The sequence below is a fragment of the Ornithorhynchus anatinus genome, chromosome 3 (genome assembly GCF_004115215.2).
Source record: "Ornithorhynchus anatinus isolate Pmale09 chromosome 3, mOrnAna1.pri.v4, whole genome shotgun sequence".
NCBI lineage: Eukaryota > Metazoa > Chordata > Mammalia > Monotremata > Ornithorhynchidae > Ornithorhynchus > Ornithorhynchus anatinus.
Genome location: NC_041730.1, coordinates 89,972,075 through 89,991,910, shown reverse-complemented (window position 1 = coordinate 89,991,910; position 19,836 = coordinate 89,972,075). Strand labels below are relative to the sequence as shown.

The 19,836-nt window shown below is 44.6% G+C and overlaps 1 protein-coding gene across 1 annotated transcript in view; it reads right to left on the bottom strand.

The window, feature by feature from the left end:
• OXCT1 (3-oxoacid CoA-transferase 1) overlaps positions 1–19,836 on the bottom strand; it is a 106,347-nt gene that overhangs the window by 34,839 nt on the left and 51,672 nt on the right. Inside the window, exons 8-11 of the mRNA XM_029060355.1 lie at positions 11,944–12,051; positions 8,976–9,090; positions 6,166–6,260; positions 4,597–4,645 (exon numbers count right to left, since the gene is read on the bottom strand). Coding sequence (XP_028916188.1) covers positions 4,597–4,645; positions 6,166–6,260; positions 8,976–9,090; positions 11,944–12,051 — 367 coding nt within the window. The remainder of the gene's footprint in view (positions 1–4,596; positions 4,646–6,165; positions 6,261–8,975; positions 9,091–11,943; positions 12,052–19,836) is intronic.

Here is a 19,836-nt window from a genome sequence, read left to right as displayed (position 1 = left end):
GGAAATTCAGAGACTTCCTTCTTTATTAGTGGTGATCATAAGAAGGCCGGAAAACCCTCACGTATTAACACATGTCTGGGACTGTTTGCGGCTGTTTACTCGGTGAGGTTTTCAACGTCTCAGCCACGGAAAGAGGAAATGGCTCCATATGTCTTATTGCTATTCCTGGGAGCACACTAGACTCCGGGGACAGCATATTGGGGAATGGACTTGGTTATAAGCTGGTAAAATTCCAGTGGACTCACAGGGGTGCTTAAGAAGTAGATTTCTAAGAATGACAGGGGAAGAATGCAATTTGTCTTATGCGACCCCTTTCGCCGACAAACTAAGTGCTTTTCAGCAGCTTCCTTTATTCCTCCTCCCGTCAGCCCTGTGAGCAGATGAGAAAAGGGGAAAAGATAAACTTACAGAGGTGAAAGAATATTCACACTGCTGCCCTGCTTTTCCCCCGCCCAATCTGAAGAAGCATGGCCTACGGGAAAAGGCAAGGACCTCAGAGTCAGAGGACCTGGGTTCTAATTCTGGCTGCCGCCACTTGTCTGCTGTGTGACCATGGACAAGTCCCTTCACTTCTCTGTGCCTCAGTTCCCTCATCTGCAAAATGGAAACTCAATACCTTTTCTACCGCCTACCAAGACTTTGAGCGGAGCACGGGTTCTGACGACCTGTATCTACCCCAGTGCTTAGTACATTCATTCATTTATATTTGAGTGCTTACTGTGTGCAATGCTTGACACATTTCACAAATACTACAATAACTGTTATCTTGCTCTCCATCAAAATTATCAATGGTCTAAAAACACTGCAAAGGCCCCAAATTCTCTAATGTAGCACATGGAGAAGACTGCAAGCTTCTTGTGGGCAGGGAACATGTCTGCCAACTCTGTTGTACTCTCCCAAATGCTCAGTACCATTCTCTGTACACACTAAGCACTCGATAAATACCACTGATGATGAAGCAGCATGGAATAGTGGACAGAGCACAGTCTTGGGAGTCATAAGGATGTGGGTTTTAATCCTGACTCTGCCGCTTGCCTGCTGTGCAATCTTGGGCAAGTCACTTAACTTCTATGTGCTTCATTTTCCTCATCTGTAAAATGGGGATTAAGACTGAGAGCCCCATGTGGGACAGGGACTGTGTCCAAACTGATTAGCTTGATTCTACCCCAGAGCTTAGAACAGTACTTTACACATAGTATTCATTTATCCATTCATTCAATCTTCTTTACTGAGAGCTTACTGTGTGCAGAGCACTGTACTAAGTGCTTGGAAAAATACAACAATAAACACACACATTCCCTGCTCACAATGAGCTTACTGCCCAGAGGAAGAACTTACTATTACCATTATTATTATACAGAAGGTTTCAGGAATTAAAATTCCTTTACCTAGTCACTTTTCCCCAAATTCCTGAGAGGTTCAGAGTGAGAGTTGGAGGTTTTGAAGTACAAATATTCCATATTTCCTTCTTCCCTCACACCCCAAAGCCAAGAGTGGTCCATGACAATGACATTGAGCATTCTCATGCTAATTAGATTTGCATTTCCCACGACTTGGGGGATACATAGAGGTTCAGCTGGCGATTTCACTGCTAGAGCCAATTTTTACAGGTACTATGATCAGTGGGCAGCCAGAATTTTCTGCTCAGCAAACATCCGTCACCTTAAAATGCCTCCGCCATTACGGGAAATGAGGCTTTTCTTAATTCGGGGCTCCATTCTGGAAAGTGGAATTATTCATTTGGCAAAGGACAGGCTAATATAATAAATTAATTAAGCCAGCCAAATAGTTTCACAGGTCAATGATGAAGTTACTGCTGGGCGTGGTGAAATTAAATTACACCTCGGCTGACTGTCGGCCTTTTGTCTTAGGGAGCTACTGAAAGTTGAGATATGACAGCTAACTCTTCTCCGAGAATCACATGCACTGAGCCTAAAATGGATGTTGTTAGTCACTGGCCACTAACGGGCAGCTTCGCTACACTCCAGGCACCTCTTTTCCTTGGAAGCATAGGAAGAAGCTTTGTCTCCCAGGCCAGTGAGAATCTGTTTCCAAAGCGCAGATCAGCCTCCTCCCCACGCTCCCGCCACCAGATTTTAAAGGAGGGGCACCTGGAAGGAGGTTCACAGTGCAGGGATGGTTCTCACCATGTGGAACCAACAAGTCTAGAACAGCAAGCAGCCTACGGATCGCCCTGGTCCAGGATGGTTGTAGCTGCTTATAAACTCGTCCTCTAAACTGTAAGTTCTTTGCGAGCAGGTAATGTCTGTTTATTGTATTGTACTCTCCCAAGCGCTTAGTACAATGCTCTGCACACGGTAAGTGCTCAATAAATAAGAATGACTATGTTCTTAATAGAAAAAGCAGCATGGCCTAGTGGGGAGAGCACAGGCCTGGGAGTCACAGGACTTGGATTCTAATCCCGGCTCTACCACGGGAGTGCTGCGTAACCTTGAGAAAGTTACTTCATTGCTTTGTGCCTCAGTGTCCTTATCTGTAAAACAGAAATTCAATGCTTCTTCTCCCTCCTCAGACTGTGAGTCCCATGTGGGTCAGGATGTCCAAATTGATCATCTTGCTACTGCCCCAGGGCTTTGGTACATAATAAGCACTAAATAAATACCACGGTTTTGGTCATTAATTCATGGTTGTTCTCGGTGTCTGACTTCACTTAGACGGTGAAAACTGTGGGAAAGGGGTCACGTCGGAACTGTTTATCTTCTACTGACTTTGGTGTTTAGCATAATTCTCGCACAAATTAAGTGGGTAATAAAAACGATTGATAATAGTTATAATGCAAAAAAGAGTTCAGCATAAATATTTACTCCATGGATCTGGCAATCCATTTTGCTCATGGGTAAACTGGGTTGAAGGCAGTGGAATGGGTGTTTGGAATCGAATAAGAATCTGAATAGTTGAAGTTATCAGCTTTAATATTAGCACAATTCCTCTACTCTTCTCCTTAGCCACCCCTCCCCTTTACTGCAATTCTGCTCAATCTCACCTACCTCTGACACTGTGGATCAGCACCTTCTCCATGAAGCATCACCCATCCTTGGCTTCATTGCCTCTGTCCTCTCCTGGTTGCCCTCCTTTCTCTCCTACCGCTCATTCTCAGTCTTTTTTTCAGGTGCCTCCTCTCCTTCCCACCTCTAACTGTGGGAATCCCTCAAGGTTCAGTTCTGGGTCCCCTTCTATTCTCCATCTACCCCCACTCCCTTGGAGAACTCTTTCACTCCCAAGACTTCCACTACCATCTCTACATGGATGATTCCCCAATTTACCTCCCCAGCCCTGACCGCTCTCCTTATCTGCAGTCTCACATTCCCTCTGGCCCTCAGGACAGCTCTACCTGGATGTTCCACTGATACCTTAAACTAAACATGTCCAAAACAGAACTCATCTTTCCCCGCAAACCCTGACCTCCCTCTGACTTCACCATCACCATAGACAACACTACCATCCTCCCTGTCTCACAAGCCCATCACCTTGGCATTATTCACTCATCTCTCTCAGTCAACCCATGTATTTAATCTATCACCAAATCCTGTCAGTTCTACCTTCACAACATTGCTATCATCCTTTTCCTCCCCATCCAAACAGCTATCAGGCTGATCCAAGCAATTAGCCTATCCCACCTCGACTACTGTATCAGCCTCCTCACTGACCAACCAGTCTCCTGCCTCTCATCACTCCAGCCCTTACTTTCTGCCCAGACCACTTCTCGACAAAACCATTCAGTCCATAGTTTCTCACTCCTCAAGAACCTCAGTGGTTGCCCATCCACCTTGGCATAAAACAGAAACTCTTTACCATCAGCCTTAAAGCACTCAGATACCTTACTTTGCTGCTCTCCTCCTAAAACCCAGTACACACACTTCCCTCCTCTAATGCCAACTTACTCACTTGACCTCAATCTCATCTATCTCCCTGCCGATCCTTTGCCCACCTCCTCCCTCTTGCCTGAAATTCCCTCTCCCTCCATATAACACAGACCACAACTATCCACACTTTCAAAGCCTTATAAAAATCCCATCTCCTCCAAGAGGTCTTCCCTGACTAAGCTCTCATTTCCCCTACTCCCTCTCCCTTCTATATCACCTATGCATTTGGATCCATACCCTTTAAGCACTTGACATTCACTCCACACTCAGTCCAAAACACTTAAACATAAATCCATTATTTATGTTAACGTCCGTCAACTTTTACACTCTAAGCTCCTTGTGGGCCGAGAATGTGGCTACCAGCTCTGTTGCATTGTAGTCTCCCAAGCACTTAGCAGAGTGTTCTGCACACAGCCAGGGTTCAATAAATATGGTTGATTGATTTTTCTCTCTTCTCTCATATGCATGTAGATTATTTGCCTTTAGAGGTACAATCTGTTCCAAACCCTAAAACTTCTGCATTCTGAGAAACTACGGAAACAAGACATCTGAAGTACTTGATGTTCTAGGGTCTGGGTCACATACTCCTGGAATTTCACTGCAAACAGCTGAACCTTGGAGAGCCCCATTTGTCACAGGGGCTCATATTATTAGATGCTGAAAGCAAAAGGATGAATCATCTTATTGGAATAATACATCGTTGTCACTTTACCTGCATTGATTAAGTCTGCGTCGACTTCATTTTCTAATGGATAAGGACCCTAACGAAGAAAAAAATTACTTCATTAGATTGGAGATAAACCTTGCTAAAATGCGCATTCGAGGACGTACTTAAAGGTTCTTTTAAAAGAAAACAGAAAACTTTAACCTCAACCTCTGAGCGAGCTATTGTAAAAAGTTTCCACTCTTCTCCTTCCTTTCATTCATCAATATTTTCCTATTATCCTGGCATGTTAATAATTCACACAACGTAATCCTTATAATTATCTACATATCAAACCCGAAAGAGCATTTGACACAATATAATAAAAACCATGTATTTTCTTAATTAGTTATGAGCCTTAGGGCTAAATATTGAAGAACATGGAAATGTGACAGTGCCAAGAAAGTTTTAGATCAATACATGCCCTTAGCTCCTCAAACTTTTTCATGCAACACTCCATTTATTTAGACTGTGAGAACCTCTGATAGATTTTTATCATTCTATATTATGGCAATTCTCAATTATCTGAACTCCAGGAAGGAGGAAAGGCAAATAAAATACTGAAATGGTGGGGGGGTATTCGGACCCCTCCTCTGCCATGGGAAAAAATGGCTTTAGTTGGATATAGTGGGAAAGCACGTTTGGGGAAGGAGTGGCAAGAGGTTGGGGGACCAGTGGAATTTAGAGTGAGCTACTCTAGAAAGCCATGGGTACCAGAGCAACACACAAGGTCAGAGGAGAACCCACAAACTCTGTTATACGTACTCCCCCAAGTACTTAATATAGTACTTAGCACAGGGTAAGCGCTCAAAAAACACAATCAATAATTAATAATGATGTTATCTGTTAAGTGCTTAGTATATATGAAGCAGGGACAGATACATGGTAATCAGGTTGGACAGAGTCCCAGCCCCACATGGGACTCACAGTCTTAATCCCCATTTTCCAGATGAGGTTACTGGGGTACAGAGAAGTTAAATGACTTACCCAAGGTCACAGCAGACCCCAGGACCTGACTCCCAGAACCATGCTCTTTCCTTCAGACCATACTGTTTCATGTATAACAAAGAAACAGCACAGCCTAGGGGAAAGAGCACAGGGCTCAGTGACAGAACTTCAAACCCAGCTCAAACCCAGAATTTCAAACCCATGGGCAACTCACAACTTCTCGGTCCCTCAGTTTCCGCATCTGCAAAAGGAGGATGAATATATGTTCTCCCTCCCTAAGCACATGGTACAATGCTCTACATACAGTAAACAATCGATATCAATGATTGATGGATTGACTGATTAGACTGTGAGCCCCATGTGGGACAGCGACTCTGTTCTACCTGATGATCTTGTATTTCCGCCAGTGCTTAGCTTAGTACCTAGCACTTGATAAGCGTTAAATATCACAATGATTAAAATTAATTTTGGATGATGATGATGAAAGGCTACTTCTGAACCCCTAAAGCTCACGGTGTGAAAGCCCACATTGAAAATGGACATTCCTCAGTAAGGTTTGTGGGAAGGCAAACCTGACGGGGAAAATGAATGGATTCTATCTGATGGACAATAACCTTCCCTCAGTCTTACCAGGCCTAGGACTCCATTTTCGCTCTGCAGGTGTACTGTCATGTTGGGGCTGATGAAGTTGCTGGCCAGCAGTGGTATCCCTATGCCCAAATTGGCTGAAACAGAACTGTCATGGTCCATCTCGGAATAGAAGTGGGATAGATCAGGCCCCCCGACAAATTTTCCAACGACGCAACTGAGAACGGTAATCTTCCCTTCTGGGCCAGCTCTAGGCCCAAAACCGCAAAGGAACTCCCCCACAATGATCCCATTAGACTATATCCTCCAGGACAGGGACTGTTTTACTTTGATTCAAAATTGCACCGGTTGCCCAAAGGAGCACAACATAAAGAGTTCAAACTATACTTCTAAAGTCTACTTGTCAATGAATTACAAAGGTCACCCTTTCCAAACAACCAAATTCGACCCATTTGCAATCTCAGGCGCCAAAATACACTAATAAAGCTAGGATAAGATAAATTAGGGCAAGGTTTAAGGGTCAGGGTTAGAAATGAAGTTATTCTTGCCCTTAGGGGATCTAGTGTTTCCTAAGATTGTTTTTTAATGATTTATTTTTTATGGCACTTGTTACACACTTACTATGTGTCAGGCACTGATGTAAGCACTAGGTTAAATACAAGGTAATCAGTTTTAATCCCCATTTTCCAGATGAGGTAACTGAAGCACAGAGAAGTGAAATGACTTGCCCAAGGTCACAGGGCAGACAAGTGGCAGAGCCAGAATGAGAACCCAGGTCCTTCCGACTCCCAGCCCTGTGCTCTAGCCACTAGGTCAAGCTGCTTCTCCGATTGTCAACAACTGTAGACATAATAAGTACTTAAATACCATTTTTTAAAAAAGGGATGGGTTAATTTTTTGAAGATGCCTGGCTGCTCTGTACAGAAAAAGTCAGCCTAAAAAAAGTTGACCCAGTGCCTACATCAATTATGGATCAGGCAGGGGTGATACAGAGCTGTTCTACCTAAGCAGAATATGAACTAGATCACTTCCTGCTTGCTTTTGCCCCTCACCATGCCTTCCAACCTCCTTCCAGTCTGTTATTGCGATTGATTCCACTCTTTTCAAACAACTCCAAAGAGTCCCCTTCCCCGCTGAGTTATAAGCCTTGCTCTACTTCAACTCTTCTTCATTTTACTCTGTAATCTGTCCCAGTCTTTGCCTCTTTCCAGTGAGCCAGGTGGACCTACACAGCACAGGTCATGTACTGAAGCACCCACAGAAGACTGGCACTGAAAGTGCAGATAGAAAGTTCTCACCACCTTACCCGATCCAGACTCAACGTCCCCCTCATTGCCCTCCTTAGTGAAAGGGTCAAAGGTCAGGAGTTGGCTGAGTGGAAAAAGTCACTTCACTACTCTGGGCCTCAGTAACCACATCTGGAAAATGAGTATTAAGACAGTGAGCCCTATGAGGTACAAGGTCTGTGTCTAACCTGATTACCTTGTATCTGCCCCAGCATTTTGAATAGTGCCTGGCACATAGTAAGAGCTTAACTTATACCATTCAAAAAAAAAAGAAAAAAGCTACTGAAATGAACCTTGAAGGTCTCAACAGCCCAAACAAAGCTTCGGGGCCACAGGAATGTGGGCTCAGTAGGGGCTGATCCCAGAGTCCTTGGAATTTCAAGAAAATGTACAGAATATTCCGAAGGCGTATCGGTCACCTGGATCATGAACTTTCTCTCTGTACCAGATAATACCTAAGGCAGTCCGTGGATCATCAGGAAACAGGATCCTATACTAGGCCCTTTTGGGAAGTAGTAGAAGAAGAAATGGAGTTGGTGGGATATATTACTTCAAGGCCTTAGAAACTCAATAAAGACCATTATGACTACACTCGCTGTGGGCAGGGAATTTGCTTATTGTATACTGTAATCTCCCAAGCACATAATACTGTACACTGCACACATTAAGGGCTCAGTAATACGATTGAATGAATGAATATCAGATGAACTGATCTAGTAGTGTCTTCACCTGTAGGAGTCTATAGCATCCTGACTCACCTTCCCCCTCTCCCATCCAGATTTGGGGGATAAGGAAGCAACAAATGTCATCGTAGTGCAGAGATGGAGTAGGGGTGGGGGACTGGCTGATGAAGCCAGTCTGTCTGTCGGGCAAAGGGAACTGATGTCAGTATTTCTGAGGCAGGCTTAGATGTGGAACTGGGTGGCTCAGTGGAAAGAGCCCAGGCTTGGGAGCCAGAGGTCATGGGTTCAAATACTGGCTCTGCCACGTCAGCTGTGTGACTGTGGGCAAGTCACCTAACTTCTCGGTGCCTCCGTTACCTCATCTGTAAAACAGGGATGAAGACTGTGAGCCTCACGTGGGACCCTGGATCTACCCCAGCGCTTAGAACAGTGCTCTGCACATAGTAAGCACTTAACAAATACCAACATTATTATTATTACTATGTGGCTGCAAAACTCATGTCACTACAATGCCATCTCTGAACTTTTCTCCAATTTGCCTATTGGCTGGCAGTGCTTGGGAGCCAGGGCCGCCATGCTTGCTTCCTAGACCTCTGGCACTGCAAGCAGAACCTTCCTTCATGCAGAGGCCTCCCACAGCGATGGGATACAGTCGAACGTTGAGTGCCTGAGCAACCAGGATTTGCCAGAACCTATCGCTCAGTCAGTCGATCGTATTTATTAAGTGCTCACTGAATGCAGATGAGTGTACTATGTGCTTGGGACAGTACAAAAGAACAATATGACAGACATTCCCTGCCCACTACTGGGGGCACGTCTCTTGGGCCTGAGCCACTCCTCTGAACTGGCCCAAACCAGTTTAGCCCAAGCTGCTAAAGGATACCATACATGCCGTCCTCAAACTCCAGAGCTGCGCGTTTGATGATCCTTTCTCGGACGTTGTCTCCGGGTTTAGTGGATTTGGCTTTCACGTCAGTCTCTTTTCGGACAGATAAACGCTTTGAAACAAACAATTATGCCATTAGTAACAGAATAACGGACGTTCATTTTCTTTGTTCTCATTTTTGCCAATCCCCGCTTAAAAGACTCAAGAGGGAGCCTTCGGTGGGGAAGAAGTTATCAATCCACACAAGGGCAGGAAGTTGGAAAAACAGAGGCCACGGAGAGAAACTGTGTGGCCTAGTGGGAAACAGCAAGGGCCTGGGAGTCAGAGGACCAGTTCTAGTCCCAGGTCTTACGCTGCCTGCTGTGTGACCTTGGGTAAGTCCCTTAACTGCTTGGGGTCTCAGTTTCCTCATCTGTAAAGTGGGAACTCAATAGCTGTTCTCCCTCCTACTTAGACTGTGAGCCCAGTGTCGGATAGGGGCTGTGTCCAGCCTGATTATCTTAACTGATTAATCAGTGCATAGTATAGTTAGGCACAGTAGAGCTATTACACGAAGCTGGCTGTGGGAGTCACGCAGAGGAGATTTATCTAGTCAGTATATGAGGACCCTTCGGACCCCCCAAACACAGCCCTTGGGGCGAACAGTTTCCCTGCCCCAAGATCACCGTGTCTATTACTGGCATTCTTTAGTCCCATTCCACCCAACCCCTCTCCCTCACCCCCTTGGCCGGGGTCAGGATTCCTTGGTTGTCCCTTCTCAAGAAGGAGCCTTTGGTTGGGAAGAGGTCATCAATCCATATAAGGGCAGAAAGTCAGGGAAAAGGAAGTTTTGGGGAAAAGCGGAATGGCCTAGTGGGAAAGAGCATGGGCCTGGGAGTCAGAGGACCAGGGTTCTAATCCCAGGTCTTCCACTGCCTGCTTTGTGACCTTAATTTGGGTGGTCTTGGGCCTCACAGTTTCAGAAGGGAAAAAGAATGTAAACGGATGATGATGGTATTTGTTAAGCACTTATTACTTGTCAAGCACTATTCTAAGTGCTGGGGTAGATACAACCTAATCGGGTTGAACACAGTCCAAATCCCACATGGGGCTCACAGTCTTAATCCCCATTTTACAGATGAGGGAACTAAGGCCTAGAGAAGTGAAGTGATTTGCCCAAGGTCACAAAGCAAACCAATGGCAGAGCTGAGATTGGAACCCAGGTCCTTTTGACTCCCACGCCCATTGATGCAACTGGTAACAGCATCGAATGAACAAAACAATCAGATGATTAAAAAAGGAATAAATGAATGGAATAAATAAGCAGGCACAAGCATGAATGCTACAAGGGGATGACACAACCAGGCAGGGTCCTAGAAGCAGCGACTCATCAGAAGGGGAGCGAGCTGGCTAGTCCTGCTTCCAAGGGCATCTAGGCTGGAGAAGGCGCAGGAGAGATTAAACCGTAAGCTCCTTGTAGGCAGTGAATGTGAAAAGCTGCATGGCCTAGTGGAAAGACCCCTGGGAGTTGGGGGACCTGGGTTCTAATCCCGGCTCTATCAACTGCTTGCTGTGAGACCTTGGGCAAGTCGGGTAACTTCTCTATGCCTCAACTGCAAACTGGGGGTTCAATACCTGCTCTCCCTCCTACTTAGACCGTGAGCCCCATGTGGGACAGGGACTGCTTAGGATCTAATAAGTTTTTATCTCCTCCTGCACTTAGAACAGTGTTTAACAGATAGTAAGTGCTTAATAAGTACCATTTTTAAAAAAGGGCCTACCAACCCTGTTGTGTTGTACTCTCCCCTACACATAGTAAACACTCAATTTATACGATGGATTGATTGAATGGTTGATTGCGGTGAGGGAGACATGAGGAGGGGAAGGGGACGGAAGAAATCTGACATGGATGGCAAAGACTCTGTAGACGCCCAGGGAAGAGCCTCTGGATTCCGGCTTAGGTGTAGCAATACCATCTATGGGCTGGAAGGAAAACAGCAGTCTGTTTCATGCCTTCAGGATGGAAAAAGCAATTTCTCTCCTTCTTCTAATTTGATTTTTGAATTCCATTTAAAATGACTGGCTTTGAAAAAACTTTTGGGCCAGCTAGCTGAAAATAACTGGAAAGCTGCAAACAGTAATTTCAGAAAAGGAGAGATGCAAGAAATGGAGTTTCCAGGGAGAAGAGTAGGTGGTGTGGCCTTATGGGACAGGGAAAGGGTGGGGAGTCAGAACTGGGATCTAATCAATCGATCAGTGGTATTTATTGAGTGCCTACCATGTGCAGAGCACTATACTAAGGGGTTGGGAGAGTACAATACAACCAAATTGGCAGACATGTTCCCTGCTCTCACAAGGATCTTACAGTCTAGATCCTAGGTAGAGTCCTCAGCTCTACCACTGGCCTGCTGGGTGACTTTGGGTAGTGTAACCTGTCTGGGCTTTAGTTTTTTATTTGTAGAATGGACATAACATCTGCCCCTTCCCAGGGATTCTATGAGACTACAATGAGATGTAGACAATGTGCGCACCTTGGACAAGACAAAAGTGCAATGAAAAGTTGAAAAACGATCGCTATCATCATGAATAAACAGTTAGACTATCAGACCCTTCCTATTTCTCCCTGCTTTGTCCCCCCTAAACTCTCCTGCTGTTTGACATACCCACCGAACCCCCTTCCTTTACTATAACCACACCAGGACAAGGTTGGATAAAGTATTTGAAGCAGACAGCTGGAAGTCAGGGCTCTCGGCTCTTTATACAGCCTCTGTGTCCCAGTTTCAACTTACTGACCCCATTTATTGATTGACAATACTGGGAGGAAATAAAAGAATGCAACCAAGAGAAGTCATGCTGATAGTTTAACCAAATCTGAGAGAGGTCAAAAGGAGAAAGGAAGCTAGAGGATGAAATATCTATTACCATGGAAATATGAACGATAAAGATACATTTCGCTGGTGACAGACTAAGGGACTGAGATACCTACTTCAATTCTCTTTTCAAATTTCTCCCCTTTTATGAGGCGATGAACATAAATCTTAGGAATGTGAATATCTTCTGGGGCAAAAGATCCGATATCAACAATTTCTTCAACCTAGAGGGAGAAAAAGGAAAGAGTAACAATGGTGAATCTGGTATATTTTCATAACGCACCGAGATACCAATCTCTTCCAGGTCTCAAAAGATGAAGAAATACAAATGTGTGCCTCAGATCAACTAACACAAGCTCCAGATGTTCAGAAACGTCAAGACTGATGCAACAGCCCTTACCTGAGAAAATGTTCCAGAGGGACAATTCAGCAAAAACTAACCAAGATAAGGGTAGATACAAGCCAATGAGGTTGGACACAGTCCATGTCCCACATAGGGCTCACAGTCTCAATCCCTATTTTACAGATGAGGTAACAGACACAGAGAAGTGAAATGAGTTGCCCAAAGTTACACTGCAGACAAGTGGCAGAACCCAGACGTTTTGGACTCCCAGGCTTGTGCTTGCGCTGTATCCACTTGTAAAGTGGGGATTAAGACTGAGAGCCCCATGTGGGAGAGGGACTGTAACCAACCTGATTACCTACTATCTTCCCCAGTGCTCAGAACAATGCTTGACACAAAGTAAGCGCTAACAAATACCACAATTGCCATATTATCTGGCTCTAAATTCTCAACTGCAGGTCCCTGATATTAGATCAGCACTGGTGACTTTTCCTCTCTTTGGTTTGGTAAAGCAAGTCAGGAACCTCAATACCTCCACTTGGGTGCATCTGGGAGGCAAGGCAAAGAGAAATGGATGAGAAGCAAGAGTCTCCTCTTCCCACCTCGCCAGCTTTGGCAAGTCAGAGCGAAACCAACGCCAGGACCGTGGCAAAAACACAAAGAGCCCACCAATCCTGGCCAGGCTACAACTGGAGTCAGTCAATCATATTTACTGCGTGCTTGCTATGTGCAAAACACCTTACTAAGCCCTTGAGAGAGTAGAACAGCTTACGGTCTAGAAACAGCCACCCTTTCCCTTCTTGTTCCACCAGTTAAAGCAAGAAGATTAGTCACAGGATGACTGGAAGTGCTTTGTCTTCAAAAACAGAGATCGCCTACCATCCCTGATGTTTCAAAACAAAATGAGACTGATTTAAAACAAAAAAACAAAAAATGCTGGATGATCAAAATGATTGACAGAGTATTTCTTTTCCTGATTGTCTTTCTTCTTCGCACTCCGAGTTTGCCAGGGCTGGGTCTCATTCAGAGTTCTAGGGCTTCGCTGGGGAGAAGTGCTAGTGCCTAATCAATATCAGAACAAAACACTATGTCTACTTTTCTAGCTGTCCTTAGTTTTCAGAGATGACCGTGCTACTGAGAGTGAGATCTGAATGTGCATGACAGTGTACCAGAAAAGATCCGTGCAGAACCAACTCTACATTTCACTCAATGTGAGAAAAAATGGTATACATGAGCCACCCAATAGTAACTGTGGTAGTTAAGCCCTTACTATGTGCCAAGCACTGTACTAAGTGCTGGGGTGGATACAGCAAATCATCCACTTTTTTGGATGATTCCACTTGGTTTTCAAGTGGAATCCCTGTCCCATGTGGGGTCACAATGCTATGCCAATGCAACAAAGCCAATAGTAACCCAGGTTTGACACACCTTGTGGAGTACTTTCACCCAAACACTCCTGACACAACCTGACAACTCTGAATGACACCCAAATTGTACATTCCAAATGCTTAGTACAGAGCTCTGCACTCATTAAGCGCTCAGTAAATACGACAATGAATCCAAGGCAATTACAGAATTAGAAACTCAGGAACAAAAACTTGGACATCAAACTAGAAAGGAAAACATGCTCTCCACTCCTCGAGGGTGTGGCTCGGCCCTACTAACCCTACTGTACTCTCCCAAACACTTGGAACAGTACCAACAGTCGGTGGTATTTATTGAGTGCTCACTTGGTGCAGGGCACTGCACTGAGCACTTGGGAGAGTACAACAGTAAACAGACACATTCTCTGCCCACACAAAGTAAGCGTTCAATAAATACTACTGATCGAGTAACAGCCTATGGAAAGAGCTGGAAAAAAAAACAAGGAAGAAAAAATATATTTGTGGTTGATACCAACAGCTTTAATCCCCCCAAAATCAAGAAACAGAGAGATGGCCAGTGCTGTGGGTGTAGAGAGTGTGAGTTTTCAGCTCTTCCACTTCACTCCTCCTCTCTCTACACTGTCACTTCCATACTGTACTCCTTCTAACTGAGGCTCTGAGCAAAAACGACAATAATGCATTGCCCAGAAAATATGGTATGATCTACAGCTCATGGACTAGCTGAGTACGGAGACCACGTCACAGCACTGGGGTACAGGCCAGACCACCTAGATGCACCTCATTTGGGAGAGTTCTTCCCCTGATGAGACCGGAGTCATCAGCCTGAGGGTGGGAAGAGGAAGGGAAAGAATGGATAGGAGCATGCAGTCAACTGTTGGAATCAGAGTCTACTCAGAGGTGACCTCCTTACCCTCCTCTGTTCCTCCTGCAGTTTTCCAGCCCAAGTCTGTCTAACTGTGCCAGATACAACCACATTTTTTTAAACTGCTTATGTTGGTTCCCTATTTCATTCTTTATTTCTTGATTTGTCCTTAGTTCCATGGTTTCTGCCAGGAAGTAGAAAAGACCTCTCCATCCTTTCCTAAATGACTCTGAGCAGCATCATCAGTGTTGGCTTCTCAGAAGACTGAGAGAACAGAGGAATCTGCTACTGTTGTGATTTCAGTCAATCAATGGCATTTATTGAGCGCTTAATGTGTGCAGAGTACTAAGCGCTTCAGAGAGTACAATACGACAGCATAACAGACATGTTCCCTGCCCACAATGACAACACGCTGCACCCGCTCTCCCTATCATCCGTCTTACACCGGTTGCCGCTGTGCCCAGGAGGACCAAGTGTGAGTGGGGAGGGCTTGGTGCAAACCAAGCGCTTAGTACAATGCTCTGCACACAGCGAGCGCTCAATAAATACGACTGAATGAATCCATCACTATTACTCATTCATTCAATCGTATTTATTAAACGCTTACTGTGTGCAGAGCAGGGTACTAAGCGCTTGGGAAAGTACAATACAACAATAAACAGTGACAATCCCTGCCACAATGAGCTCACAGTCTAGAGGAATGCAAAAACAATTCAGTTGTTGGCAGAGCATCCTTCTCCTCTCCTAACCAGAAAACCAAGTGGAAAGGGGGCAGAAAAGGTACACTGCTGCATGTTTGTGGAGCACACCACTGCACTGAGCGTTTCAGAGAGTGCAACACAATAGAGTTAGTAGACGCATTCCCCGCCCACCATCTGGGGGAAGATCTCACAGTCTAGATCCTCACACATGACACACCTGGATTCAACCTCACACCATCAGCACCACCATTTTCCAACGGAAAGGCAACTTTCCTCTTTCCTCTTTGGAAAAGTAGACGCCGCTTAGGAAAGCCTCTGGGGATGAGGCCTCTGAAAGTTCGAGAAGAAAATCTGAATGAAAAAGGGCATATACGCTAGTTGAAGAAGATGGAGAGATGGCCGGATCGTTTTCCAATGACAAACAAACTCTAAGATTATTACTCATTCTACCAAAGGGTGTCCCACTGATGTCACAAGGGAGAAGTTTCGGGAATTAATGAGTGACCAGGAAGGAAAATCCTGAAGGACAAACGAAATGACTTCCAGAACAGATGCTGAAGTTCACTGTGCCGGAACAAGATCAAGGCAAAAAGCGAGAGACCAACACAGACTTGTCACTACCATGTGTCTAACACCAGTCCTGAACCATCTGGTAGAATCCCAAAACCCTGCGGATGTGACGCTTCTCTAATTAGCCCTTGTCTCCCCTCATTAACAAGAGAATGGAGAATGGGAAACGTTCACTGATACTGATCTGAGCATTATCTTAAAGGGCTGCTTTCTCTCCCCAACTCCTTTCTGATTTTGAATGGGGCTTTCCTTCCTTATAGAAGGCATGAAAGTATGAGTGATAGACTGGAAATGCAATGCAGGTAGGGAATGTCTACCAACTCTGTTATTCTGCCTTTTCCCAAATGCCTAATACTGTGCTCTTTACACAGTAAGTGCTCAGTAAATACCATTGATCAACTGACTGATACAGATATTGCGCTGATTCTGTTCACCGTGTTATTATTTAGATCCCTAAAGTCCAAAAGGAAGGGGAGCTACAGGACAATACTTGGTTAAATTTTCTTCTGATCCGCTGCCCGCATCTACCCATAATAGCAGAAGAAACAGTCTCTAAGCCCTGAAAATTGTAAAGGATATGAAGACGGGCAGCTGGGGAAGACTAGTACCTGAAATTCAAAGCGAGGAAAGAGAAAGATGAAATACTTTCGGCTCTAGTCAACTGGAAATATTACGATTTTTACAAAAGTTTGTTACTCGGCAACTTTTTTCTTCTCCAAACAACTATGCAAAAAAAGTGAGTCGGTAGCAAGAATATAAAAGAAGAACGCTGCAAGAGGGAGGGGTGAGGAAATGGGGATTATGTATCAGGCAATATTAATAGCAAAATGTGAATTAGACACATCGTTGAGTTGTGTACATGAATCATATGTGTGATACACCCTCAGTTACCACCACAGTGGCTTCGGGATTGAAGCTCCTGGAATGGAGAAGCCGAGCTGTCAATATGTTCATTCATTCAATTCATTCATTCAATAGCATTTATTGAGCGCTTACTATGTGCAGAGCACTGTAGTAAGCGTTTGGAATGTACAATCGGTAACAGATAGAGACAGTCCCTGCCCTTTGACAGGCTTACAGTCTAATCAGGGGAGACGGACAGACAAGAACAATAGCAATAAATAGAATCAAGATGAAATGGCACTTGGTCCAAAACCATGTCTGCTGAGACATTTTAAAAATCCTTGTAGATATTTATGACCTTATTCAATGTATGATTGGGTTTCAGCATTTCACAAAGCACTCCTAATTGTTTTTTAATGGTATTTGTTATAAGTGCTTACTATGTACCAGGCACTATACTAAGTGCTGTGGAAACTAACTGGGTTGGACACAGTCCCTGTCCCACATGATGCTCACAGTTTTAATCCCCATTTTACAGATAAGGTAACAAGCCCATAGAAATGAAGTACCTTGCCCAAGGTCACTCAGCAGACAAGTGACTGAGCCAGGTTTGGAACCCATGTTCTTCTAACTTCTAGGCCTGTGCTCTAATGATGATGATAATAATAATAATAACGGTATTTGTTAAGCACTTACAATGTAACAGGCGCTGAACTAAGTGCTGGGGTGGACACGATCAGATGGAACTGGACATAGTACCTGTCCCATATAGGGCTCACCATCTCAATAACCATTTTACAGATGAGGTAACTGAAGCCCAGAGAAGTGAAGTGACTTGTCCAAGGTCACTTTTAGAGAGGTGGCAGAGCCGGGATTAGAACCCAGATCCGCCCCCACGACTCCCAGGCCCATGCTCTTTCCACTAGGCCATGCTGCTTCTCAATAATGCTCTGCCCAAGATGGGCCCCCTCCTGAGTCCCCATACAAGGCTCTGAACGCAGCAGACACTTAGTACAGCGTTGTACACATGACACGACCAGTACAGCAAACATTCAATTACTATTAATAATGACAACGATGATGATAACAACGAGTCGCAGTAGCATAATGCCTAGAAAGCTGGAAAATGGAGAACAGCAGCTAACCCTTCAAAGCTAAATGAATGCATAAATGCTCTTCTAGAAATGTTCCTTCATGATGACTTTAGTTCTGGGAGAAACAGATGTGCATTCTGTCCGTGACATGGAAGGAAGAATTTGGAACATGCTCATTAAATCTGTACACTAAATTGGGTGGAGTTGCCAGTTCTTTTGACAAGAAGCGCTTAGTACAGAGCTCTGCACACAGTAACCTTTCAATAATGGGGAAGCAGCATGGCTCAGTGGAAAAGAGCCTGGGCTTCGGAGTCAGAGGTCATGAGTTCGACTCCCGGCTCTGCCACTTGTCAGCTGTGTGACTGTGGGCAAGTCACTTCACTTCTCTGGGCCTCAGTTCCCTCATCTGTAAAATGGGGATTAACTGTGAGCCTCACGTGGGACAACCTGATTACCCTGTATCTCCCCCAGCGCTTAGAACAGTGCTCGGCATATAGTAAGCGCTTAACAAATACCAACATTATTATTATTATTATTATTATTATTATTAAATACAACTGAATGAAGAGACAGAAAATCCCAAGTGGCCTTAGAGAAGCAGTGTGGCTTAATGGGCCTGGGAGTTAGAAGGACCTGGGCTCTAATCCAGGATCTGCTACTTGTCTGTTGTGTGACTTTGGGCATGTCACTTACCTTCTCTGAGCCTCAGTGACCTCATCTGTTAAAACTGGAATGGAGACTGTGAGCCCCATGTGGGACATGGACTGTGTCTAACTGATTACCTTGTATTTACCCCAGTGCTTAGAACAATGCCTGACACGTAGTAAGCGCTTAACAAATATCGTGAAAAACAAAAGCTAGACAAACTAGAATGACCTCCCTACAGAAACAGGTTGGAATTCAATAGCGACAGGTGCAAGAACAGAAAATGAACATCATAGGTCCAAGACGGGGGAAAGCTGGAGAGATATTAGTAGAGCAGGAAAGAAAACCTTCTACTATAACTCAGCAGCAGGACTGTTTTTGGATGTCTCTGTCCAGTTTGGCGAAGCATGATTTCAAGATGACATGATGGAGCCTTTCTAGACCAGTAAGACAAAAATGGCAAAAGTGATAGAGAATTATTGTGAGGAAATCCCTTTACTCTGAGGTCATTTAGTTTGAAGAAGTCAGAGGGGTGAAAGTAATTCCTTGAACAACTAGTCAAAAGTTCCCTTAAGGACCCACTGTTTCCTCACAGGCCATTACTGCCACTGTCTGCTAGGATACCCAAGGTTCTTCAGAGAATACTGTGCTATTACTCCCCATGTCCACGAAAGAATGACTAAGAGGAAATGGGTTTAAATTGCAGTCGAGGAGAATGCAGCTGTCCTAAGTGCACACTTCTACAACGGTAAGGGTGATAAATCCCAGAAAGAACTGAGCAAGGGAGAGGGTGCAGTTCCATTCCGGAGGTCCTTAAGAAAAGAATTTCCAATAATCTGAGATGGATTCAGCATTCACCCAGCCACTGAGAGGAGAACGATTAAGCTAGCAAGAAGATGCCCCCCAGGACTACCACTCTGAGATTCCGTGGTCCATTAGAAATAAAACTGTTTTTTTTCCCTAAAAAATAAAAAGGCACAGTCTTGCGCATTTCACTTAAAGGTAAGTTATTGACTGAGATTCAAGGACAAACAGTAAACTGCACTGAGTAGTAGATTGAGCATGGGCCCGGGAGTCGGGTGGTCATGGGTTCTAATCCTGGCTCTGCCAGTTGTCTGCTGGGTGACCTTGGGCAAATCACTTCACTTCTCTGAGTCTCAGTTACCTCATCTGTAAATTGGGAATTGAGACTGTTTGCTCCATGTGGAACAAGGACTGAATCCAACCCCAGAAGCAGCGTGGCTCAATGGAAAGAGCCCGGGCTTGGGAGTCAGAGGTCATGGGTTCGAATCTCAGCTCTGCCGCTTGCCAGCTGTGTGACTTTGGGCAAGTCACTTAACTTCTCTGGGCCTCAGTTACCTCATCTGTAAAATGGGGATTAAAACTGTGAACCCCACGTGGGACAAGCTGATCTCCCTGTATCCACCAGCACTTAGAACAGTGCTTTGCACATAGTAAGCACTTAAATACCACCATTAAATCGACCCCCAGAGTGCCTGAAATAGAGTAAGTGCTTTATAAATACCACAATTATCATTATTATTATTATTAAGCAGGTCAATCATT